The sequence below is a fragment of the Pelophylax lessonae genome (genome assembly GCF_965119305.1).
Source record: "Pelophylax lessonae genome assembly, chromosome: 10".
NCBI classification, from domain to species: domain Eukaryota; kingdom Metazoa; phylum Chordata; class Amphibia; order Anura; family Ranidae; genus Pelophylax; species Pelophylax lessonae.
In genome coordinates, this window is record NC_138777.1 from 167,627,311 (window position 1) to 167,654,208 (window position 26,898).

At 44.9% G+C, this 26,898-nt stretch overlaps 1 protein-coding gene across 1 annotated transcript; it reads right to left on the bottom strand.

Annotated features, from left to right (window-relative positions):
- Window positions 1–285: 285 nt before the first annotated feature.
- On the bottom strand, window positions 286–26,885 carry LOC309565404 (putative nuclease HARBI1; the record flags this gene model as incomplete). The annotated part of the gene is made up of 3 exons (XM_082270348.1): window positions 26,776–26,885; window positions 901–1,611; window positions 286–623 (listed from the first exon to the last, which is right to left on the bottom strand). The coding sequence occupies exons 2-3, from the start codon at window positions 1,565–1,567 to the stop codon at window positions 286–288; spliced, it is 1,005 nt and encodes a 334-aa protein (XP_082126474.1). The 5' UTR covers window positions 1,568–1,611; window positions 26,776–26,885.
- Between the last annotated feature and the right edge of the window lie 13 nt (window positions 26,886–26,898).

A 26,898-nucleotide genomic window follows, 5' to 3' on the forward strand; every position in this document is an offset into this window, starting at 1 on the left:
TCCATTCAGGAAGAAAGGTTACAATGCCTAGCATTGGAGGTACACGTAGAGCACCTTGCTGGCTCCTCTGATTAACCAGGAAATGCTTGCTTTGGATAGAGAAGCAGAGACCCAGTGATATCACAAAGTCTAAAAAAAGGTATGTGAAGAAGGCTAGGTTGAATAACATTTCATTATGTTGATGGAGGGGAAAAATGAAGAACCAGGGAAGACCAAATCTAAGCAAATAAAACTTTAGCTTTAAAATGGCTAAAGCCAACCTCTTGCCTCTAGTTAGTGTCTGCACTACCGGTTTCCTTGGCTGCTCAGATTCTTTGTTGCCTTCCTCTCCAGCCTCTCTTTCACTTCTTCTCTTCCCTCTACTGATATATCTGTGCTAAAACCTAATGCCATATTGTGCAGGACACAACAGGCTATAAAGATCTGGCTAACTTTCACAGGACTGTATTGAAGTGATCCGCCATGTCGGGCTAGGCATCGAAACCTTGATTTGAGATTGCAGAAAGCTTTTGATACCACACCGAGTGCTGCTGCATGTAAAGAGTTGTATCGTAACTCTGCTGGAGTCTGAGGATCGTCTATTGGGGTCATCAGCCAGGGCTTTTGGATGTAATGGCGTCCTCCTGGGAGGAAAAAACATGAGCAGGCAAAGTTAGTAAATCAGATTTCTGAAACAGGAGTTAAATGCCTGTTTCTGTTAAATAATTATCACTACCTAAGCAGTGAATGTTTGTTTTTTTTTCCCTGGTTTTGGAGTGCAGCACATTAGCAGTCAGTGATTTAATGTTGCAAAGTCACAACAGTATTATATGTAACTCCCTTTCCCTAATTTGATAGTAGACAGAATGTAATGAATTCTTTTCTATCTATTATCTACATTGGATTTCACAATATGCTCACCTACAAGCCAAAATGTTTCATCTTTGCTTTGGTTTTGAAACGTGCAACCTATGTTGGATTGTCCCAAAATGTCCTCCTCTGACACAGAGCCTGGATACTCTGCTACTATATGTGTCATTGCTCCTCTCGCGTCGCACACAGCCTGCATATGCATGGAATGGTAATGCCAGCGATTGCGATATTGACTTCCATGATCAGAAGGGGGCTTTAAAGCCACATGAGTACAACCTACTGTTCCTGGGAACCCATGAATTGTTTTAAAGTCACATGACGCTGCCTTACATTGAACAATGCCTTTTGGGAACCGGGTAAATTTGTGTGCACGACGTATTATGGCTTCAGTGACCTGTGTTACACAGCGAGACATACTGGCTTGACTGATCCCTGCAGCATCACCTGCTGATGTTTGGAATGTACCAGATGTGTAGAAATCCAAGGCAGCTGTCACCTTGACATAAACAGGAAGGGCATGCGAGCGTCCAGTAGAGGGCTGTAGGTCACATTTTAGCAAGTGGCACAAATCCTGGATCAGGGCTGGATGAAGGCGATATCGCTGCAAAACCACTTCCTCTGGGAAGTTCAAGAACTGTGTTCGTGCCCTAAAAACGCGTTCCTGAGGAGGGCGACGTCTTGCATGAGCACGTTGGGCTAGTAGTAGAAGCGCCATATGTCTGGGAGCAACAGATGAACTCCAGTGTGGGAGAAGCTGACCTGGGGAGAGAAAGTTATGTGAAACTAAGCCCCCGTTCACACTAAGGCAACCTGTGAGGCGACCTGGTCGCCTCACAGGTCGCCTCCCATAGGGAAGCTGCGGACCCGTTCTAATAGGAGCGACACAAGTCGCTCCGACTTAGAAAAAGGGTCCGGAGCTTCTTTGGGGCGACCAGGAGGCGACCGCCATAGACTTCAATGTTATGAAGTCCGTGGCGGCCGCTCCGAGGTCGCGGCGCGCTGCTCGCACCGCGATCTTGGAGATCGCCCCGGGAAGTAGCGTCGCGTGTATGTGAACCGGCGCTTAGTCATTTGTAAAGGTTCTTTTTTTTTTTTTTTAACAACAAACATGTTATATTTACCTGCTCTGTGCAAGAATTTTACACAGCAGCCCTGATTCCTTTTCTGGAGTGCCCTGGCGGCGCTCCTGGCCTCTTCCTCTTCATTGGGTGACCCCACGGAGAGCTGCCTTCCATGGGGGCACCCGTGTGGGTGCACTCACAAGTCTCGCTACTGCGTCCTTTGACACAGACAGCGGGACATGGTTCCACTCCAGTGTCACTGGATTTGATTGACAGCAGCGGGAGCTCCTGCTGCTATTAATCTATTCAATGAGGACCCGAGACAGCGGCTGGAGCTGCTGGGCTTGTGCTCATCGCTGGAATGTTTGGGTTCAGGTAAGATCAACGGGGCGGTCTGGGGGAAAGATGCAACCAACGTTTTTCCCCTTAATGCATAGAATGCAATAAGGTTAAAAAACCTTGAGACTTTACAACTCCTTTTAACAGGAGGATCTGCTTCTAGCATAGCCAAAAAGATGAATGACGTTAATGAGGAAAGATATTTTTACTTTGAATGTAGCTTTATTTAAACTGAATGTATTAAATTGCAGAAGGTGCACTTGCATGTATGTTTTAGTTATCCTAATGCACCTGGGACACCCATAATTTTTATTATATCAACTCTGAAGTCCTGGAATTACCTGTCAAAAGACAATTGTGCACAACTTTATACAGTATATGAAGCCATTGTGTGCACAAATATCTGCCAGGGAACAAGGTGTATATAGAAGTCCAGTTAAAAACAAAGTTTATTAAAATGGTTTTAAAGCCTAAATATTGTTTACCTAAATGCATTCTATACATTTATCGCTTCCTTCCGATGTGGTACATATATGCTGCGCTATGTAAACCGTATTCTGTGCTTAGCACGCTCCCAGCACAGACACCGGGGAAAACTGGAAAGCTCCCGATGCATACTAGTGATTGGGAGCTTTCTGATCATGTGACAGCCAATCACAGCACTCACATTACCGAATGTCCACCTCTTGGCATTTAGAAGCTCTTAAAGGACCAGGAGGAAGCGGTGGGAAGGTGTTGTTTGAGTACCTGTATCATCCCCCCCTCAAATTTTCGTATGCAAACTCAGAATCAGATGTCGAAAATTGTGTAAGCACTATACGAAAATCGGGCCTTGTATGGAGTTTTTATTCTGATTTTCTCTTAGTGTGTAGCCCACTTTAGCAGTCTTTCTGCCTGTCTCCCAGTGTCACCTGTGGGGCATGACATCTGATAACCTCACATGCATGGTTAATCTGGATCAACAGTAGAATCCACAAATATAAATGGTTTTAGACAAGTTTAAGAAACTTAACAGCAAACCTGTGTTTGCATCAACCACCTAGTTACAGTTTAAGTGCTGGGAACAATCACTGGTTTTCTTCATTGACATGAATGGAGGTTTAGGGCCTATTTACACTTTTGCATTGTGGCAACACATGTTGCCCCAACACAGCTGCTCTATATGTGCAATCCAAGGTAGGTAATAGGCATTACAGAGGATTCAAGCTCCCGAAGGGCAGAAAAAGGTAATCCTTTCAGGGGTATCCAGTAGGGAGTACAAATAGGGAGCAAGGGAATGAGGCAGCAACAGCGGGTTATTGGAGAAAGAGGGTATCAGCAGCTTCAACCACTGGACTCCAGATGTTCCAGCCAGGCGATGACCGATTCCGGATTGTCAAAAAAGTGAACCCGATCTTCGCCTTCCAACTGAAGGCGGGCCGGGAACAGCATGGCGTATTTTACATGCTTAACCCGTGATCTGCGCTTGGCCTCTAGAAAACTTTTGCGGCGCCTCTGGACCTCCGCAGAAAAGTCTGGGAAAACTGCAATTCTGTCATTTGAGTGGAATATTCCCTTTCTCTCTTGCCAACCGCAGGATAGCATCTCTATCTTTATAATTAAGGAATTTCACTATAAAAGTGCATGGAGGAGCACCATGGGGCGGTGGATGGCCCAACAGGCGATGCACCCGCTCCACCACAAAGGTGGGTGAGAAGGCCTTCCTCCCATAGGTTTGTATAAGCAGATGTTCCAAATATGAGGGGGGGTCTGAGCCCTCTGTCCCCTCAGGTAGTCCTATGAAACGCAGATTGCAGCGGCGCAATCTGTTCTCCATATCCTGTTTTTGTAGGATTTGATGCACCTGCTGCTGTAGTCTTGTCTGTGGAGCTCTGCAGGGGGGGGGGGGGGGGGGAGAGTTTTCAACCTCACTGATCCTGTGCTCAGTCTCAGTAACACGCTCTCTAATCTTTTGCATGTCTTGTCTAATCAAAGAGATATCTACCTTCAAAGAGATATATACCTTCACCTCCTTGATTTTGGTAGTGAGCGTTGCCTGACAGGCGGATATTGCTTCCAGGACTCTGGCCGTATCTGATCCCGCAGCCGTCCCCACCTCCTGGCCTTGGGCAGCGCCATCTTGAGAGGAGGCCTCCTTCTCTTGCCAGCGGTATTTGTCCAGCTTCGCCGCAATGTCTGCAGCTTTCTTCGGCGGGGACATGGTACCGCAGGTGTCTGGTACCGGCAGCCGGTATATTGAAGTATGTGTCGGCCGTGGGGCAGCAGGATTAAGAAGAAAAGGATCACTGTCCAGCGGAGCTCCGTTCACTCACGTCTCACAGCATGCCGCACCAGGCCACGTCCCTAGCTGCTCTATATGTAGTGGCATTCATTGTGAACACAGTGCAGCACAACCCAGCGCAACGCACATATTATACAATGTGGTTAGCTGCATTTTGAAAAAGAGATAATGTGTGTTTTTTGTCCATTGTATGTTGACAGGCCATTTGTAATGAATGGAATGCCTTAAGGCATTATTAAACCCAAAGCCAAAAATGTAATATATTGCAGCGTACCAGTCCTTAGATGTGTTGGCTGCATTTGTTTTTTTTGCTCTGTTGTCACTTGGTGATCTGGCCAGTAACACACCACCTGTATTAGGGTGCCTCCACTCTGGATGAAGGAGCACAGGGGCACCTTTTGGACAGCAACATTGTCAGTCTGAGAGGAGGGGATTGTTAGATGTACTAGCAGATTTAGATTCACTAAAATTGAAGCCAAACTCCAGCTCATACTTTATAAGCAGTTACAACAACTGTTTTTTTTTTTTTTTTTCCCTCGTTTTGGGACAAAAGTTTTTGCATATATAAATAAAAGCTGATCATTGGAAGTACTCTTGTCGGTGCTAAGTGGTTTGTTTCAACCCTCTAACTGTTAAATCCGCAGGAGAGCGTGTTCTGATGAATTACAACAGATTTACTTGCCAGATTAAAATAAAAGCCTAAAAAAAAAAAACAATGCAGCCACAACATCTAAGAATTGGTAAGCTGCAATATAATAGGTGTTTGCTTTTGGGTTTAATACTACTTTTATGAAATGCATTTTAACATGTGTAATGGATGGCTCTAGTGGAAACTGGCCCTCTAAGCAATGTAACCTTGTTAGTAAATCAGCCCTAATGCATTTTTAGCAGGGATATATTACACTGCTCCTTATATCCAAGCATTACCAGCCCCAAGAGCAATGGAAAGGTGTTTTGTATAACCCTGCATGATCCAGAAAGGTTGGAATCGTATTGTACAGTTTCCTTTTTTGTTTTTTAAACCACTTGCCTACTGGGCACTTTTACCCCCTTCCTGCCTAGGCCAATTTTCAGCTTTCAGCGATGTCACACTTTGAATGACAATTGTGCTGTCATGCAATGCTGTACCCAAATAACATTTTAAAAATAGAGCTTTCTTTTGGTGGTATTAAACCACCGCTGGGTTTTTTTTTTTTTTTTACTAAAAAAGAAACATTTTGAAAAAAAAAAAACATTTTCTTAGTTTCTGTCAGTAAATGTTGTAAATAAGTAAATTCTCTATCGTTCATCGACAGACACAGCTCCATATCCTTAGACCATTGGGTTATGTTCCTCCAATCAGGAATAGGCACTAGGCAGGAAAAAACTTTACCACGCCTATGGGGGGCTGGCCCTGCAGGCCTAACCCCACGCACTCTGCTTCAGACTGCAGTTTGTTTCTGCCTAATTTAGGAATAGGACCTAGCTCCCTGCTGGGACTTCGGTCATAGCTGTTAATAGAAATTTTTTTTTTTTCCCACTAATTCGTTCCTGGAGAACTGCAAGCAACAGCCGGCTGTGGTTTCGGACTGGATAATCTAGATCCTTAACATCTTCCAGCCTGGCCAGCGACGTGAATAGTCCAGAATTAGACCTCACCACGACCGTGCCCCGACAGATGGAGACAAGCCTGCGAGTGGACCGTCTCGTGATCGACCTGGAACGCCCTGAGTAGCAGGGTACCCTCTGGCTGACAGCACCCCCCTATCCCAGGTGGGAGGTGATCTGTTTTGGAGTGGTGCCCATCTGGTATGGTGAGTAATTGCCCCCCAAAACCTCTAGTGGTCTTGGGGCGGACGTGGGCCCTACCCTTTGCAGGTTCCTACCTTGGGGGGGTAGAAATATTGCAGCCGCTGTGGTGCTTTTTCGATGGGGATGGCTGGTCCTGGTGGGGTCCCTTCCTATGGACCATCCAATGCCTGCTGTTCTGGGACCCCTTTATGAGGGTCCTGGAGAGCTCATGGCGCGCTGGGGGGGGGTGCCATTTGGCTGTGGATCCACGCATTTTTTTTTCCCATTGTATTACATGGGCAGCTATTTTCTGTTCCCCATAAGAATGCATTGGGTGGCCATTTTCCTGTGGTCCACGATCACTGGACAAGCGAGTGGCATGGCACTTTAATTCTGGCAAAGTCAGAGGCTGTTATTTCCTTTTCCTGTGCAGATCACTTTCACTTTAATTTTCGCAGGTCCTGCTGGTAGTCTCCTGAGCGGTTCAATAACATTTTTCTGGGATTCCCTGTAGGTTTTCCTTATACACGCTATTAGATTGCACTAGCCTGGGTTTTGGTAGCCTGCAGTAATAGCAGTGAGATTGCGATTTGGCGACTCTTAAAGCGACACTGAACCCTTTTTCATACTAGTGTAAAATTAAGTCCCAGGATAAACTTTCACCTACAGACCCCTTAAATGCGACTGAGAACCCTTCTAACTCACAGTCCCAGCCTGATCTCCGCATTTTTACGAAGCTTGATGTCAAAGATTGATTTTGTAATTACAAGTGTTGCCAGCCGCAAATACCCTCTGTCTTCGCCTCCATCGGTAGTGTCTTCAGACTCTGAGACAGATATGGCCGCTGCAGATGTACCCCACCCTGAAGGGTCGGTGTCTTCACATTCTGACAGTGAAGAGGACCTGTCTTCATTAGCCGCTGAGCGGGAACGCACTTTGGCAGAAGCCTTGATAGTTTCAGTGCGGAAAACTTTAAAACTGGCTGATGGATCTACAGCGTCGGGTACACAGGCTCCACTCACTCGGGCAAGGTGTTCCCTTGTCCTGAAATGTTTCATAACATTGTGGATGAACAATGGCGGCGCATCAAGCACATGTTGGTGGTGCCTAAGCGTTTTAAACATTGTTACCCTTTTGCGGATGCAGTATCCACTAGGTGGACTGTACCACCAACGGTGGATCACCCAGTTTCCAGGCTAAATAAGTCTATTGTGGTTATGGTGGAGGAATCGCCAACTTTTGTGGACCCCATGGATAGACGGGTGGAGTCTCTGTCCCGCCATCTACACGTGATTGCGTGTTTCATTTTGAAAACTACTTTTGTGAACATTCTGGTGTCACAGGCGGTTACTGAATGGGTGAAGTTACTTAAAACTAACTTGGAAGCTGAACGGCTCTCCCCTGCGGTGCTGGAACTAATGGACCAATTGGCTCAGGCCCTGGTGTTCATGTATGATACGTCCCTGGATGCGGCTCTGCTAGTGGCCAGGGTGTCTGCAGTGGGGATTGCTATTAGGCGCATGGTGTGGCTAAAAAGCTGGTCTGCTGACCAGGCTTCCATAAAGGCCTTGACTGATCTTCCCTTTACAGTAGAGAGGTTGTTTGGATCCTCTTTGGATGAGTTGATCAAAGGTCTCACCGGGGGTAAGAGTACTCTTCTTCCTAAATCCTCTAAGGGCAAGGCGACACGTCCTAGATGGGGGGCCTTCCTTTACTGCTCATGAGCGTCTTTTTTTGTACCTCCAGGTCGCAAAAAAAAAAAGGTAAACCGTTCAGGTCTTCTGGGGATTCCAAGAAGCCATGGTCGGGAAATTCTAAGTCTGGCCAGTCTGGCTCGGCTGATAAATCTAAAGGGGCGCCCTCACCCGCTTCTAGGGGGAATTCTTTGCTTCTTTCCGGAACCATGGACCATCAATTTCAACAAATCTGCCCTAAAACTTTCCTTGAAACTGGATTATCTGGGCCTGACTCTAGATTCCGCTTTGGCGAGGGTCTTTCTTCCTGGCTCGGATAGCTCTCCTGATCATGCTCAACTCCCTAGATCAGGAGGTACACCGTACAATACCCCTTTTTCAAAAAACGGTCAGAGAAGGGAGAAAAAGCCCCAGAAAAAGAAAAAAACGCAAAGAAAACAAGGAGGGGAGGAAAGAAGCACCGGAGGCCAACGGGATCACCACTATTCATTGCGAGCTCAGAGGAAATAAAACATGAGGATGAGACAAGCAACAATGTGATTAATCTATCACAAAAGATCCTAACCGTGGGGGAATTGAGCCTTTTATCGAAAGGATTGAACTTTTGCCCTCATACACATTTCGATCCGTTTTCCACGATCTTGGATATTAATAAATTTGTCCGGAACTTGACCTTACGCAAGCATTTTCTGAAGGATGATATAGCTTTACAGGTTTCTCAGGATGTGGACAATGGTTTGGGTGTGGATCAACCTGTGACAATATTGGGGGATAATGGCCCAGAATCACCGAGATCTTTTAGAGAACATTGTGCGACCATCGATCTGGAGGACTTAATGATGGAAAATCGAGATGCTGTACAGGAGAAAGAGGATAATGTCAACAAAGTTTCATTCAAAGTACCCTCATATTTTTATCCTGTTCAGTCACGGGTACCCCAGATGGACACCTTTCAAAAACGAATCGAAGAGGACACATTTTTGAACTGAAACAAACGGTTCCCAATAAGGTACAGGTGAGAAATGACAATCTGAATGTACAGGAAAGGAATGCTTTAATATCTTTGATGGAGGATAACTCTATTGTTATTAGGAATGCGGATAAAGGGGGATCGGTAGTCATATTAGACAAAGGTGAATACAAAATGGAAGCTCTCAGGCAATTGTCTGATACGGATACATATATAAGACTAAGTGGTGACCCCTTGAATAGGTTCAGAGCCATTTTGCGAGAGCTTATTGATAGAGGTGCCTCTATGGGTATCCTTACCCCTAAGGAGTCTGATAAACTGATACCGGAATATCCCATCACCCCAATTTTTCATCACCTCCCTAAGGTGCACAAGGGGGCACGCCCGGTTCGGGGGAGGCCCATTGTCGCTGGCATCGGGTCTCTCAATGAACGACTGGGAGAGTGGCTTGATGGCCAGCTTCAACCCATTGTGCACACTCTACCCAGTTACCTAAGAGATACTATGCACCTCTTAAATATCACCAGTGAGATTTGTTGGCAGCCAGATTACCAGTGGATGACTTGTGATGTAGTGAGTCTCTACTCTTCAATTCCCCACAATCTAGCTCTAGTAGCTGTACGTTTTTCACTTACCCACTATACTGATCTGGCTGAGGTGGCCAAGACATACATTTTGGAGGTCTTGGAATACCTCCTTGGGCACAATTATTTCATGTTTGATGGGGTTTACTATCTCCAGAAGTGTGGGGCAGCCATGGGGGCTATTTTTTCACCCTCCCTGGCCAACCTTTACATGGGGTGGTGGGAGAGGGTCCACATTTTTGGAGATAGTAACCCCTACAGGAATCAAATTGTCATATTCTTTCGTTATATAGATGATTTGATCTTTATCACTAGACAAGGCCTTCCTTTTGACCTATTTTTGGAATATCTTAATCGCAATGATTACAATCTGGCATTTACTGGCCAATTCAATGTTGATAGGATTGATTTCCTAGATGTTACCCTTGAGCATCGACAAAATCAGGTGGTCACTAGCCTATATAGGAAACCCTCAGCTGGTAACAATTTGTTACATGCTGACTCCAGTCACCCATTTCATACTCGAAAGGGTATACCGGTAGGTCAATTCCTTCGTATCAGAAGGATATGCAGTGACTTGGACGTTTTCAATAAAGAGTCAGCACTTTTGTATAGACGCTTTTTGGCTAGGGGTTATCCAAAATGGACCCTTGACAGGGCATACTCTATTGCCCTTAATAGGGACAGGAAAAGCCTCCTTACACCAAAGAGACATTTCAATGAATCTAAGACTTCTGGCAATAATGGCTCCATTAATCTCACCATCCCATACAGTTTGGAATTTAACAGGATCAAACAAATTATCAATAAACATATTCCCATTCTGTATGGTGATAAGGACTGTGCCAGGATCTTAGAGGGAGGAGTGAATATTGTCGCCAAGAGGGCCAAAACACTGGGAAACCAGTTATCCCCAAGTCTGTTTAGCACTACAATTAAAAATACATCAGAAACATGGTTGCATCTGAAAGGTAATTTCCGATGTGGGGCTAAGGACTGCATTACATGTCCCCATATTCTAGGGGGTGTTAACTTTCAATCCTCTATTGAGAACAAAACATACAAAATCAACAGGTTTTTTAATTGTAACACTACATACCTTATTTATCTCATTACTTGCAGAGAATGTTTTGTACAATATGTGGGTCGCACCACACGAAAACTTAAAGACAGATTTAGGGAACACCTTAGTGATGTCAGATTGAGGAAATCCACGAATGTGGCCCGACATTTTAATTTAGAACATGACGGTGATCTGTCTTTGATATCGGTCCAAGTGATCGAACGTGTGGTTGCTCCTGTAAGAGGGGGCGATGTGTTCCGCCTTCTGTGTAAGCGGGAGGTTTTCTGGATTCATAAACTCCAGACCCGCTTACCTGGCGGTTTAAACTTTGAATGGGATGTTACTCACTTTTATTCCCAGTAATGATTCATGTATCTATTCGTGGGTACATACATTTAACTATACATACAGAGAGGGCTACCTGTATCCCATACACATACATGGTACATGTTTCTTTGATTGGCCATTCTATGTCTTAGTGTTTCTTTGTTTGTTCTTTTCTTTTTTTTTTTTTTTCTCATTTCTCCTTCCCTTTTGTCCCATTTCGGTCTCTGCATCTTTTTTTTTTTTTTTTTGGAATGCATGTGTTCATCGATATATATGCATGTTGTTCCGTTCGGCTTGCCTCCATGGCTATATATTTATGCAATGTGTGGCTGATTCCTTTATGGATATTGATTGCGCTATATGCACGGTGGTTCACACATGTGCATGCTATACTCTGTGTTCAGTATGATCTAAGTCGACATGTACACGTAAGCATATATATATATATATAATTTTTTTTTTTGTTAGATCGATGTGGGATATGCCTGAGATGTTACCAATGTCTTGGGTATATATCCATTTAAATGTCCCTATTTTTATATCTTTATAGGGGATAATAATACCATTATGCTGATAAAGACACACAGGATTTCTATGTTTATGCATTTATGTATTTATTATTATTTTTATGGTAATGTTTAGTGTTCTTACATATCTCATTGGTTATTTTTATATTCTTTCGATTGGGTGGATTGCCCTATGTATGTGAACACAGTTGCAGATATACCACTCAATGGATGGGGTTATACGTTTTTGGGGGTTGTGCTCATACCTATTACATATGTGTACAATTTCCCCCCCCATTTATCTATTTGTTTCATATGCTATATGGACGTGATGTATGTGTTTGTGGTTACACATTTATTATTTTTATGTGTACCACTTATATATTTACACATATATGCTCTTCATGACTATATTATACACCATTTCTTTTTATACCATAGTTCCATCTGGGTATGAACACATCTATATGCTTCCGTTTTACTGTTTACTTTTTCTTTGTCTTTTTTCTTTTTCTTGTTTTTTTTTTTTTTTTTTTCCCCCCTTTTTTTTTTTTTTTCCCTTCGTTTTTTTCTCTTCGTTTTTCTCTTTTTTTTTTTCTCCCTTTACTTTGTTTTTGTTAGTTTTTTGGCTTCTACCAGCTGTCTTTTTATATTATCACTACTGTTTTTTCCTTAGTTTTATTGAAAGCTTTTTCGCATATGCATTTATAGAACTTTTTTGCTATGCGTTTTTGGACAAAAGGTGAAGCAAAAGCAAACATACAATTCCTGCTGGGCTGTTTGTGTGCCCTTAATTGGGATTTAGTATCTGCAGCTGTGTGGGCTCAATCAAGCACATTCTGGGAGGTACATGTTATTTGAAATGCCTTTTCCTCTATATATAGCAGTGTCTTGTATTGTACAGTATGGTTACGACTAAGCGGAAGACTCCGTGAAACGCGTCAACCGCCGTGCTCCCCTTTTCCCCCCCATGTCTCCGACTGTTTTGGTTTCATCTTGGATGATTTTATCTTTTTGCCTGCAAAATAAATTTGGATTTTAACTTTTTGCATCTTCAACCAGTTGTGCGGCTTTTTGTGCTCTTCCATTTGCTGCTATCAGGACTGCGGATCCGTGCCTGCACCTGGGTTGGATGTGTTTGGAACTATCCCCTCACTTGAGCGGTTCTTTTCCCTCTTGACCGTTTGTTGCTGTTTCCGCTTTTGGATACCGGCTCGGTGAGTTCCCTTTTACATATGTGAGCTACTATAGACTTGACATTTTTGTATCATTATACCACTCAGCCGGAGACATGGATGAGACTGTGAATGGCCGATCACTTAGGAAACATGACGCTAACCCCCTCAGAACAGGAGCAACATCTCTCTTGAGAGAAGACTCAGATAATTCCTCGGCCCCTATGGACGCTTCTTTCAGAAAACTGGAAAAACTAATAATTAAAGAGATTAAAGCCTATTGGGAGAAAACTACGCTTGCGGAGTATGTAGAGGTTCAGCGTATCCCTCGTGGCTTGAGAATTAAGAAATTTCCAACGTTTGATCTTTTCAACCAGGATCTTAAAAAATTGTGGACAGATACTCTTTCTACTTGTTCTATTGAACTAATGAAAATAATCATAACATCTAGAACCCTGGAATTAAAAAAGCTACAAGAGGATATAACAATGTTACAACAGGAGCTATCCACTTTTAAAGATTTGCCTTCATTTTCGGAGTTTGATCAGAATCTCAGTGCTAGAACTGACAAATTTGAAAAGGAGATCATGAATGGCAAAAAAGAAAAGTTTCAGCGTGATAAAGTGGATTATGAAATGGACAATGTATATGTGTGGAAAAAATCGCAGCGATGGAATCGCCACCAATTTAAGAAAAGAGTGAGCTTTTCCGATCCAGAAACAAGCGTCATAGAGAGTCCCTATGGTACACCTGGCTCGGATAGCTCTCCTGATCATGCTCAACTCCCTAGATCAGGAGGTACACCGTACAATACCCCTTTTTCAAAAAACGGTCAGAGAAGGGAGAAAAAGCCCCAGAAAAAGAAAAAAACGCAAAGAAAACAAGGAGGGGAGGAAAGAAGCACCGGAGGCCAACGGGATCACCACTATTCATTGCGAGCTCAGAGGAAATAAAACATGAGGATGAGACAAGCAACAATGTGATTAATCTATCACAAAAGATCCTAACCGTGGGGGAATTGAGCCTTTTATCGAAAGGATTGAACTTTTGCCCTCATACACATTTCGATCCGTTTTCCACGATCTTGGATATTAATAAATTTGTCCGGAACTTGACCTTACGCAAGCATTTTCTGAAGGATGATATAGCTTTACAGGTTTCTCAGGATGTGGACAATGGTTTGGGTGTGGATCAACCTGTGACAATATTGGGGGATAATGGCCCAGAATCACCGAGATCTTTTAGAGAACATTGTGCGACCATCGATCTGGAGGACTTAATGATGGAAAATCGAGATGCTGTACAGGAGAAAGAGGATAATGTCAACAAAGTTTCATTCAAAGTACCCTCATATTTTTATCCTGTTCAGTCACGGGTACCCCAGATGGACACCTTTCAAAAACGAATCGAAGAGGACACATTTTTGAACTGAAACAAACGGTTCCCAATAAGGTACAGGTGAGAAATGACAATCTGAATGTACAGGAAAGGAATGCTTTAATATCTTTGATGGAGGATAACTCTATTGTTATTAGGAATGCGGATAAAGGGGGATCGGTAGTCATATTAGACAAAGGTGAATACAAAATGGAAGCTCTCAGGCAATTGTCTGATACGGATACATATATAAGACTAAGTGGTGACCCCTTGAATAGGTTCAGAGCCATTTTGCGAGAGCTTATTGATAGAGGTGCCTCTATGGGTATCCTTACCCCTAAGGAGTCTGATAAACTGATACCGGAATATCCCATCACCCCAATTTTTCATCACCTCCCTAAGGTGCACAAGGGGGCACGCCCGGTTCGGGGGAGGCCCATTGTCGCTGGCATCGGGTCTCTCAATGAACGACTGGGAGAGTGGCTTGATGGCCAGCTTCAACCCATTGTGCACACTCTACCCAGTTACCTAAGAGATACTATGCACCTCTTAAATATCACCAGTGAGATTTGTTGGCAGCCAGATTACCAGTGGATGACTTGTGATGTAGTGAGTCTCTACTCTTCAATTCCCCACAATCTAGCTCTAGTAGCTGTACGTTTTTCACTTACCCACTATACTGATCTGGCTGAGGTGGCCAAGACATACATTTTGGAGGTCTTGGAATACCTCCTTGGGCACAATTATTTCATGTTTGATGGGGTTTACTATCTCCAGAAGTGTGGGGCAGCCATGGGGGCTATTTTTTCACCCTCCCTGGCCAACCTTTACATGGGGTGGTGGGAGAGGGTCCACATTTTTGGAGATAGTAACCCCTACAGGAATCAAATTGTCATATTCTTTCGTTATATAGATGATTTGATCTTTATCACTAGACAAGGCCTTCCTTTTGACCTATTTTTGGAATATCTTAATCGCAATGATTACAATCTGGCATTTACTGGCCAATTCAATGTTGATAGGATTGATTTCCTAGATGTTACCCTTGAGCATCGACAAAATCAGGTGGTCACTAGCCTATATAGGAAACCCTCAGCTGGTAACAATTTGTTACATGCTGACTCCAGTCACCCATTTCATACTCGAAAGGGTATACCGGTAGGTCAATTCCTTCGTATCAGAAGGATATGCAGTGACTTGGACGTTTTCAATAAAGAGTCAGCACTTTTGTATAGACGCTTTTTGGCTAGGGGTTATCCAAAATGGACCCTTGACAGGGCATACTCTATTGCCCTTAATAGGGACAGGAAAAGCCTCCTTACACCAAAGAGACATTTCAATGAATCTAAGACTTCTGGCAATAATGGCTCCATTAATCTCACCATCCCATACAGTTTGGAATTTAACAGGATCAAACAAATTATCAATAAACATATTCCCATTCTGTATGGTGATAAGGACTGTGCCAGGATCTTAGAGGGAGGAGTGAATATTGTCGCCAAGAGGGCCAAAACACTGGGAAACCAGTTATCCCCAAGTCTGTTTAGCACTACAATTAAAAATACATCAGAAACATGGTTGCATCTGAAAGGTAATTTCCGATGTGGGGCTAAGGACTGCATTACATGTCCCCATATTCTAGGGGGTGTTAACTTTCAATCCTCTATTGAGAACAAAACATACAAAATCAACAGGTTTTTTAATTGTAACACTACATACCTTATTTATCTCATTACTTGCAGAGAATGTTTTGTACAATATGTGGGTCGCACCACACGAAAACTTAAAGACAGATTTAGGGAACACCTTAGTGATGTCAGATTGAGGAAATCCACGAATGTGGCCCGACATTTTAATTTAGAACATGACGGTGATCTGTCTTTGATATCGGTCCAAGTGATCGAACGTGTGGTTGCTCCTGTAAGAGGGGGCGATGTGTTCCGCCTTCTGTGTAAGCGGGAGGTTTTCTGGATTCATAAACTCCAGACCCGCTTACCTGGCGGTTTAAACTTTGAATGGGATGTTACTCACTTTTATTCCCAGTAATGATTCATGTATCTATTCGTGGGTACATACATTTAACTATACATACAGAGAGGGCTACCTGTATCCCATACACATACATGGTACATGTTTCTTTGATTGGCCATTCTATGTCTTAGTGTTTCTTTGTTTGTTCTTTTCTTTTTTTTTTTTTTTTCTCATTTCTCCTTCCCTTTTGTCCCATTTCGGTCTCTGCATCTTTTTTTTTTTTTTTTTTTCTTTTTTTTTTTTTTTTTTTTTTTGGAATGCATGTGTTCATCGATATATATGCATGTTGTTCCGTTCGGCTTGCCTCCATGGCTATATATTTATGCAATGTGTGGCTGATTCCTTTATGGATATTGATTGCGCTATATGCACGGTGGTTCACACATGTGCATGCTATACTCTGTGTTCAGTATGATCTAAGTCGACATGTACACGTAAGCATATATATATATATATATAATTTTTTTTTTTGTTAGATCGATGTGGGATATGCCTGAGATGTTACCAATGTCTTGGGTATATATCCATTTAAATGTCCCTATTTTTATATCTTTATAGGGGATAATAATACCATTATGCTGATAAAGACACACAGGATTTCTATGTTTATGCATTTATGTATTTATTATTATTTTTATGGTAATGTTTAGTGTTCTTACATATCTCATTGGTTATTTTTATATTCTTTCGATTGGGTGGATTGCCCTATGTATGTGAACACAGTTGCAGATATACCACTCAATGGATGGGGTTATACGTTTTTGGGGGTTGTGCTCATACCTATTACATATGTGTACAATTTCCCCCCCCATTTATCTATTTGTTTCATATGCTATATGGACGTGATGTATGTGTTTGTGGTTACACATTTATTATTTTTATGTGTACCACTTATATATTTACACATATATGCTCTTCATGACTATATTATACACCATTTCTTTTTATACCATAGTTCCATCTGGGTATGAACACATCTATATGCTTCCGTTTTACTGTTTACTTTTTCTTTGTCTTTTTTCTTTTTCTTGTTTTTTTTTTTTTTTTTTTCCCCCCTTTTTTTTTTTTTTCCCTTCGTTTTTTTCTCTTCGTTTTTCTCTTTTTTTTTTTCTCCCTTTACTTTGTTTTTGTTAGTTTTTTGGCTTCTACCAGCTGTCTTTTTATATTATCACTACTGTTTTTTCCTTAGTTTTATTGAAAGCTTTTTCGCATATGCATTTATAGAACTTTTTTGCTATGCGTTTTTGGACAAAAGGTGAAGCAAAAGCAAACATACAATTCCTGCTGGGCTGTTTGTGTGCCCTTAATTGGGATTTAGTATCTGCAGCTGTGTGGGCTCAATCAAGCACATTCTGGGAGGTACATGTTATTTGAAATGCCTTTTCCTCTATATATAGCAGTGTCTTGTATTGTACAGTATGGTTACGACTAAGCGGAAGACTCCGTGAAACGCGTCAACCGCCGTGCTCCCCTTTTCCCCCCCATGTCTCCGACTGTTTTGGTTTCATCTTGGATGATTTTATCTTTTTGCCTGCAAAATAAATTTGGATTTTAACTTTTTGCATCTTCAACCAGTTGTGCGGCTTTTTGTGCTCTTCCATTTTCTTTCTTCCCCTAGACAAGCTGCAAAAATTGCAGGGGGCGATTTGGTTGTTGTTGGCAAACAGTCTATCTTTGTTGCGAACTTGCATGCCGGTCTTGGTCTGATGGTATCCACCTTTAAGGTGGTTCCGTTTGCTCAGTTCCAAGACCTTCGCAAAGGGAGATTCTTGTCAAATGGAACAAGGATCCAAAGTCCTTGGACTCTGATTCAGCTGAGCCACAACACAAAATCTGCTCTATTGTGGTGGATTCAGTCTCCAGCACTATGCCAGGCCAAGTCCTTCCTCCTGTTGTTTTTTTTTTAAAGAAATATTTATTGAGTTTTCAGCATTAACAAAATATGCAAACAATCCACTCAAAAAAGTACATTAGAAACATGTTCGGTATACAGTGGGTGGAGTAAGGGCCCTTATAACTGAATTCAAAGCAGAGGAACCGGTGTGGCTAGGGGCCAATACTAATGTCAGCAGAGAAAGGGAGGGGGGGGGGAGAAAAGGGAGGGGGTGGAGGGAATGGTGAGAGCAGGACGAATGTCCTGAGGGGAGAGAAGAGGCAGGTGGGATAGAGTAATAGAAACGGGAGCTTGAAAAGAAGGATGAGAAATGGGGGGGGGGAGGGGTGACCAGGTTAGCAATCATAACAGTATCAATGAACCATCCAGGTATATCACATATGGTTAATAATCAATTACAGCCAGAGGGGAGAGAGGGGGGGGGTAGGGATAACCAAATGATCTTGTAGTAGGTAGTGGTAGTAGAGGGCAATTGAGAACCATATACAGAATCCGGGAGACGGGGGGAACAGAGAGGTGGTAGTCAAGGGGGTGAGCTATCGATCTGTATCAGCCTTCAGGTGTCCATAGGGGGCAAAGAAATGTTCGGGTGATAACGCACCAGATACGCCTGCCATTTCCTCCAAAACTTAAGTGGGTTGGACTTGAATACAGTTAGGTCCAGACGATCCTTGATGAGCAAACTATCCAAGTCCGACTGAAGTTCTCTCACAGTGGGGGGGGAGGGGGATAGCCAATGTCTGAGAATGGTCCTACGGGCAAGCGTTAGGCACGTGGAGATCCAGGCTTTATGGGCGACCAATATAGACGCCTGGGTTTTGTCATGCGTGATGTATGCAAGCGGAGGTTTATTGTCCAGGAGACCGAACAACAGTGAAAGGGGGTTTTTCGTGGGCAAAAGTTCCACGCTGTCCCAGAAGGATGACACAATTGGGCAGCTCCACAGCCGGTGATGCAACATAGGGCGGTGCGCTGAGCACCCTTGGAAGGGAACATGCAGGGGAGAGGAGGAAAATGGAGAATAGGCATGATGGAGTATTTTCAATTGCTGCTCCCTCCAGAATTCGTTGGTGTTGAAGGCACATGTGGTGATATACCCCGCTATCAGGAGCTGTTTTGAACCAGTAATATTCAGGGTCTTGTCCCAGGAAGATTTGGTGAAGTCCATTCGTGTGTCCAGTATTGTGGCCTGAAGAGGGCGGTAGATGTGAGCAAGTTTAGGGTGTTCCACAGATAGGATGGTGTCCAAGATGGAAGGCATGAATCTTTTAGATCTGTCCCTACACAGTTCCATGGCATGGGAGGTGACCTGATGAACATACAGGAAATGGTGAACAGGGAGTTTATACTGACATTGGAGGTCCTGGAAGGGGAGAGGTGTTCCCGTTGAGGAGTCAAACAATTGAGCAAAAGTCTGTAGTCCTTCCTGAGCCCAGATTGAGTAGACCCTTTCTAGGTCCATTGTGCGCAAGGATGGGTTGCCTGCGATAGGGAGATGTTGGGATATGTGTTGCGGTAGACCCAACTTTTTCCTAATTTCCCTCCAAGCCACAAGAGTATCTCGGAACAAGATGTTCTGCTTGAGATTTGGGGGGAGATCCTTTAGCTTGCTATGCAGGAACCCCGCTAGCGAAAAAGGGACTAGGATTTGAGATTCCAAAGAAAAATTTGAAAACCTAGAGGACCCCTTTAGCCAATCCATACCCACTCTCAACAGGCAAGACAATGTGTATAGTCTAATATCGGGTAGATTTGCGCCCCCAAGGGACTTTGGGGGGTATAGTTTGGGGAGGGAGATCCTTGACCTTTTAGTTTTCCACAGGAACCTGGAAAGGGATTTGTGTAAAGCGTTAATATCAGGGTGTTTGATAAGCAGGGGAAGTGTTTGCATAAGATACAACAATTTGGGGAACGTGACCATTTTAAAGAGATGGCACCTGCCTAGGAGAGACAGCAGAAGGGAGACCCAATTGTCTAATTCTACGCCTAATTTGGTTATCAGCGGGGTATAGTTTAATTGGTATAGTGAGGCAGGGGATTTACCAATATGAATACCTAAGTATTTAATACTGGCTTTGGCAATGGCAAAGGGGGAGTGCGCCGTCCACTCTAAAGAGCGCGGTTGGCCGAGAGGAAGAATTTCACTTTTCGTATAGTTGATGCGCAGACCTGAGCACAATTTAAATCTGTCAAAGATGTCCTTGACATGATGCATGTCCCGCTCTGGGTCGGACGTAAACAGCAGAATATCATCTGCGAACAAGGTGGATTTAATTTCCTCCCGACCAATCCGAATGCCCGTCAAGGGGGACGTGAAGGATAAATGTCTGGAAAGGGGCTCTAGAGCTAGATTAAATAAGAGTGGGGAGAGGGGGCATCCCTGCCTGGTGCCCTTGTGCAGGGGGATGGGATCCGATATGATATTAGAAGTGACAACATTAGCCGTGGGGGAAGCATACATCGCCGATATGAGGTGGAGGAAGGGGCCTGAGAAGCCGAATTTTTGGAGGGCCAGGCGCAGCCACTGGAAGCTAACATTATCGAATGCCTTTTCGGCGTCTAACGTGATAATGGCATAATTGTTGGTAGGGTCGGCTTGTGCTTGTGCCAATACTGCTAAGACCTTGCGGATATTAGAAGTCGCAGAGCGCCCCTTGGTGAAGCCCGCCTGAGATGGATGGAGGAGAGATGGCATGATCACGGCCAGTCTGGAGGCTATAATTTTCGATAGAAGATTAGCGTCTAGATTGATCAGCGAGATCGGACGGTAGGAGCCTGGCTCCGTAGCATCCTTACCAGGTTTCGGGATGAGCTTTATGAAGGCCTGCGATCCCGTGGGCATGTACCTCCCTCCATCCAGCATGTGTTGGAAGACATTAGTTAGCATGGGGGTAAGTAAGGATTTGGATAGTTTGTAGAACTCGGACGTATACCTGCCCGGGCCGGGAGCCTTACCAGGGGATAGAGAGGCAATGGAAGATGTTACCTCCTCGGGGGTGAGGGGAGCATTCAGGGCAGATGGTTGATCTGCCGTGACCTGGGGGAGGTGGACCTCCTCCAGAAATGTATTGGCCTCAGCGACATTTATCGGATCAGGGCCATATAGTTTAGCATAGAACTGTTGCATGATTGAGTTAACCCCTTTCGGGGTGTCATTCAAGACCCCCGACTGGTCTTTGAGGGAGGTGATATGGGTTGGAGTGAAGGGGCCCCTGCACAATCGGGCTAGGAGTTTGCCGGACTTATTGCCATATTTATGGTATTGTAGGTCTTGTACAGAGCGAAGAAATTGTTTGTGTGCCAATGCCCACTCGTCAAAACATCGCTTTGCTTCCTTCCATTGGGCTCTGCGGGTAGGAGTATCTTGCTGCAGGAGGTCGGAGTGGGCCGAGCGCAAAAGGGCGCTAGCGGTCTGGTATTTTGTCTCCGCATTCCGCTTGTATGCCGATGCAAAAGCGATGATTCTGCCCCGAAGGACAGCCTTTCCGGTCTCCCACAGCAAGATAGGGTCAGAGGAGTGAGATTCATTGTCACGCAAGAATTCTTCCCAAGTGCGGGTCAGGATCGATAGGAGTTCAGCATTATTGGCAAGGTAGGATGGGAACCTCCAAGGTTTACGGGCAGAAGGCGAGTCTGCCATGGACAGGTCTACCATAAGGGGAGAATGGTCGGAAATTACCAGATCAGAGATTGAAGGGTCGTGCAGTGTAGGAAGGAGTGGTACAGTACAAAGGAAATAATCTATGCGGGAAAACGTACCATGGGGGAATGAGTAGAAGGTATATTCTCTATCTGTGGGGTGGGCTAGGCGCCACACATCAGTCAAATGTAGGCTATCAGCAAACGCTGACAGCGTGTGACCTGCAGAATGGGTGTGGGGAGCGCCTGCAGGCGGTTTCAGTGACCTGTCTTCTGTAGGATTCATGACCACATTAAAGTCGCCTCCGACCAACAGAGGGAGGTGGACATATGGGGACAGAATGCCCGTGAGGGTGTGAAAAAATGCGTGCGTCGGAGGTGTGGGAGCATATACATTGGACAGGATGATGTCCTTAGGGCCATGGGTCAGTTTAAGGATCTGTATCCTGCCCTGGTCATCTGTGTAAAGGGGGGTGCAATCATGTGTAAGGCGTTTGTGTATCAGTATGGGAACCCCTGCTTTGCCTTTGGGCACAGCTGAGCCAAAGACTCGGCCCACCCAAAGCTTACCCATACGATCAATGTCGGCTGAGGAAAGGTGGGTTTCCTGCAACATGGCGATGTCAGCGTTAAGACGTTTTAACTGTCTAAGGATGGCCATGCGCTTATTAGGCAAACGGAGACCCTTGACATTCCAGGAGACTATCCGGAGATTAAGGGGGATCATAAGGAAGAGATCTTACAGAATGGAGTGTTGTGGTGACGGAGGGGAAGAGGGTAAGCCACTGGCTGCATGTGGCAGTAGGGGTCACGTAGAGACACGTAGGGGTGACATACCAGGACCCTGGTGAGGTAAATATGGATACGGCACTAACCCGGCCTACAAGATCTGAGTCGGGAGTAGACCAGAAATAATACAGTGCATAGTAATACATCATAACATACAGTAGTAGAAGCATGGACTTCTCTTTTTTCCACATGAAACTCACGTGACCTGCAGCGTTACCGGCGTTGAGGCTGATTCCGCTCGCCATTGGAGAAATGGTGGAGTCGCTCCCAAGGAGAAATATACTCGGAGGACATGAAGAAACGTTAACCTTTCACCTATAGCGAGAGGACCAGTGCTCCGATAAGGCTGGGGAAAAAACACAGGTTAATACATCATAACAAGTCGAGAGCAAACCAGTGATCAAAGTGACAGGAACATGTCAGGCGTCAGTGGCTTACATATGACAACGTAAAACAAAAGCAGGAGCAGAGAGTACATTCTAAAATACCAAACCTGTTAGGACTGCTCAGGGCCCCTGATAGCAAACCCATCTGTTATGTGGGGAAATTATATAAACCGTTAGCGCATTTCAGCGTGGTCTGCCCTGGCGTGAATTGTAGGACACACGGGGCCTTTTAGGCGAGTCTCTTCTGGGGCTCAGGAGGTCTCTTGTAGAGGGGGATAGGGAGGGAGCAGCAGGAGTGTCCAAGTTGAGGTGCAGATGGGATTTGATGTAATCAGCTGCCTCATCAGGATGGGAGAACGATAGCGCTTCTCCAAATTGGTCAGTGAACCGCAGGATTGCGGGGTAAGCCAGTGTAAATTTTATGCCTTTGTGGAACAATGCAATGCAGGAAGGCTGGAAAGCTTTGCGCCGACGGGCGACTTCTTGGGAATAGTCGGCAAATAAGAGTAACTTATGACCATCCAGTACAAGCGACTTAGCATTTTTGAAAGATTTGAGGATAGCCAGTCTGTCCGAGTAGTTGAGGTATCTTACGATAACCAGGCGGGGGGTCTTGCGGTCATTAGAGGGGGCACCCAAACGATGTGCCCATTCTATCGTGCAATTGGCGGTAATGCCCAGAGCGCGCGGTATCTGAGTGGCACATACCTCTGTGAGCATGCCGGTGTTGACGGATTAAGGTAGCCCGATAATTCGTAGGTTATTCCTTCTCGACCTGTTCTCAAGGTCATCCAGCTTGTCAAGGATATAGTGTTGTGTCTGAGCAAGTTTGGCTTCCTTGGTAAAGGACGATTGGAGCTCATCCTCAATGTCAGAGACTCTGTGTTCTACCTCTGTGAGGCGTTTGGCCTGGTCAGCAATGTCCTTGCGGAGCTGTGCAATTCCCGCCGCCACCGCCTTCTCCACAGCCTCCGCTATAGTGGGGGACAGGAGTGCGGCTACTGCCTGGGCCATCTTGTGGCATTGGGCATCCTCCGGAGTGTCAGGACGTGGAGCCGGCATGGAGGGGGAGACCGCGCCATCCATGGGCTCAGCAGCGGCCATGATGCCTGAAGGGGAGGGCGCTCTCTGCTGCAGAGTGTCCTGGCGCGGCTGAGTGGCGGCTCCGGTCCCGGTGTGGACCACAAAGCGGTCCATTCGTGCGGGCAGTGGAAGCGGATTCCCTAGGGGTGGATGGGGCCGGTCGCCGAGTCTTCTCGAGTGGTATAATCACGGTTTTATAAGCCGATTAAGCCGGAGCCGCTGCCCTTCACTCCTTCCTCATGTGGCGCCGGAACCGGAAGTCCTCCTGTTGTTTTTGACAGTGGTAACCACAGACGCAGCCTGTCAGGCTGGGGCAGGGTGCTGGGGAAGCTCTGTGCCCAGGGTACCTTGACAGCAGAAGAGTCCAAACTACCAATTAAACGTTTTGGAGCTCAGAGCGATCAAGCTTTGTCTGAACCACTGGACGACTCGTCTGCAAGATTGTCCTGCTCGGTTTCAATCAGACAATGCCACGGCTGTGGCTTTCATCAATCACCAGGGGGGCACAAAAAGTGTCTTGGCGCCCAAGGAGGTGGCCGAGATTCTGGCATGGGCAGAAAAGTTTGTTCCAGCCCTCTCTGCTGTGCACATTCCAGGTGTGCAGAACTGGCAAGCGGATTACCTGAGTCGTCAGGTGTTGGATCAAGGGGAGTTGTCCTTACACCCAGGGGTTTTTCATCTCCTGTGTGCTCTGTGGGGGACACACAAGGTCGATCTGTTTGCTTCTTGTCTGAACACGAAGTTGCAGAGGTTCGTAGCCAGGTCTCGAGATCCTCTGTCCGATGCCACAGCCGCACTGGTGGCCCCTTGGGGTCAGTATTGGCTGATTTATGCCTTTCCTCCGCTAAAAATCCTGAGGAATTACGTCTTATTGCATTGTCTTCCCACTCCTCAAGTAAAGTAAAATTTAAAACAGCGCTAGAATAAAAACATACATAAAGTGAAATATAATAATGTGAAACATTAATGAAATATCATATCAATCCATAAATAACAAGTCCTTTTTAAAAGTGATTGAATTCCAAACAAAAGTGCTCCAGTGCAGATAAAACTATAAAGGTGCTCCAGGTGACGGTGACCTCTCTCGGTTCTCCACTCACCGCAATAGCAGAATGATATCGCTTGAAATTTCAAATGAGAATATTGCACCAAGCCTTCTTCTATGGAATGCCACTAGATAACTTTGTGTATCCTCAGATAAAGTAGGCACGATCCTCCTTTTGTGTTTCAGCAGCAGCTGCAGAGTCCCAAACAAGTCGGGGACCGACTGGGCTCCAGCTATCAGAGCTGTCCTCCTGGCTTGTAGCGCTGTCTGTAGCCGTCGTGTAGGGAAAACTACAAGCAGAGCCAGTAGAGATGTCCGCATGGAGCATGCATGGGATGCCTTAGAATAAAGTCCTTGTGACAGATGGGACAGTCCTGCATCGGTCATCCAGATCATACATTGTATGGAGGAGGATCACTCCTCATGATTATACTGCTTTGGGACATCCCAGTGGTCTAAGGATAGGGAGCTGCGTCTGTTGATGTATGATAGAGAAAACTGTATTTTTGTGAGAACTTACTGTAAAATCTATTTCTCTGAAGTTCATCGACAGATCCAGCACCTGCCCTTCTACTTTTGAGTTTATGGGAGGTTTTTTTGTCTTCTTAACACTGTTTGCAACGAAACTGCAATCTGAAGCAGTGTGTGTGGGGTTATGCCTGCAGGGACAGCCCCATAGGCGTGGTAACGTTTTTATTACTGCCTAGTGCGAATTCCTGATAGGAGGAACATAACTCAATGGTCTAAGGATAGGGAGCTGCGTCTGTCGATGAACTTCAGAGAAAAGGATTTTATGGTAAATTCTTACAAAAATCCATTTTTTTTCCTCCTTCACGAATATGCACTGATGGGGAGCACGGATGAGCAGGCACTGACCGGTAGCACTAATGGGCACTGGTTGGGGTCACTGATGGGTACTGCTGAGGTTTTACAGTAATCGGGGCACTGAAGACCTGTCCTGGACACCCCTTTGAGGAGGAGCTGCTGATCGGCCACAAACTGACAGTTTAAGGTGAGGAGCAATGAGAAGCGGCGCTACCTCAGTTACATGTGACCGGCTGTGATTGGACACAGCCAATCACATGGGTAAAGAGCTGCGTCATTGGCTCTTTACAAAGATCACGGTTACACTGTGTCCTACATCATATAACGTTGTCCCACACCGCTCCGCTATCATTTGACGGTAGGTGGGCAGCAAGTGGGTAAATTCGACTGTAAAAGTTTATCTAATAAAAAAAAAATGGAAAACTTCAAGGAATATGAGTTTAAAAATAGGTCTGAGCCACCTTTCTCTCTCTCTCTCTCTCTCTCTCTATATATATATATATATATATATGAAGATATTAAAGTGAAACTTCACCCAAAAGAGGATGTTCTCCTTTTCGGGCTCCTCCATCTCCTTTGGATACTTTTTTTTTGGGGGGTGGGTGGGAAGGTGGTTTTAACAGGTACCAGCTCCAACTTGGATTGCCTAGGCCCCCCCCCCCTCTCCCCCTTTGCCCACAGCCTCCTGGAACGCATCACAGGTCCCAGAGGACTATGGGACCATTCACAAAGTGCATGCAGCTCGTGCAGCGGGGAGTCACAGCTGGCTTCCCTTAATAGCTACGCTGGGAACGGTGAAGAACTGGCATGGGTAAGGATGGTGCTGGACACCTTGGACAGGTAAGTGTCCTTTTATTAAAAGTCAGCAGCTACAGTATTTGTAGCTGCTAACTTTTACATTTGTTTTTTTTTTCTCCATAAATCCTGAAGATCCTCTATAAATACACTAAACAATGGTAAAATTCCATTAGTTCATCCTCCTGTGTGCACATGCTGGAAGTGCAGCCTTGTGTGTGCAGTGTGTTTCCTGTGTCAGCTCCTGAACACTGGCTGTCCATAGACACACATTACACTGAACACTCACCTCCCAGCTCCTTTGTCTTTTCATCTCATTAATATGCATGGCGTCAGCAGAGCTCATGAATATTCAGTAGCCACTCACACCGACGCCGGAAGCTTCTCCTCCTGGTGACGTGTGATCTGTGCG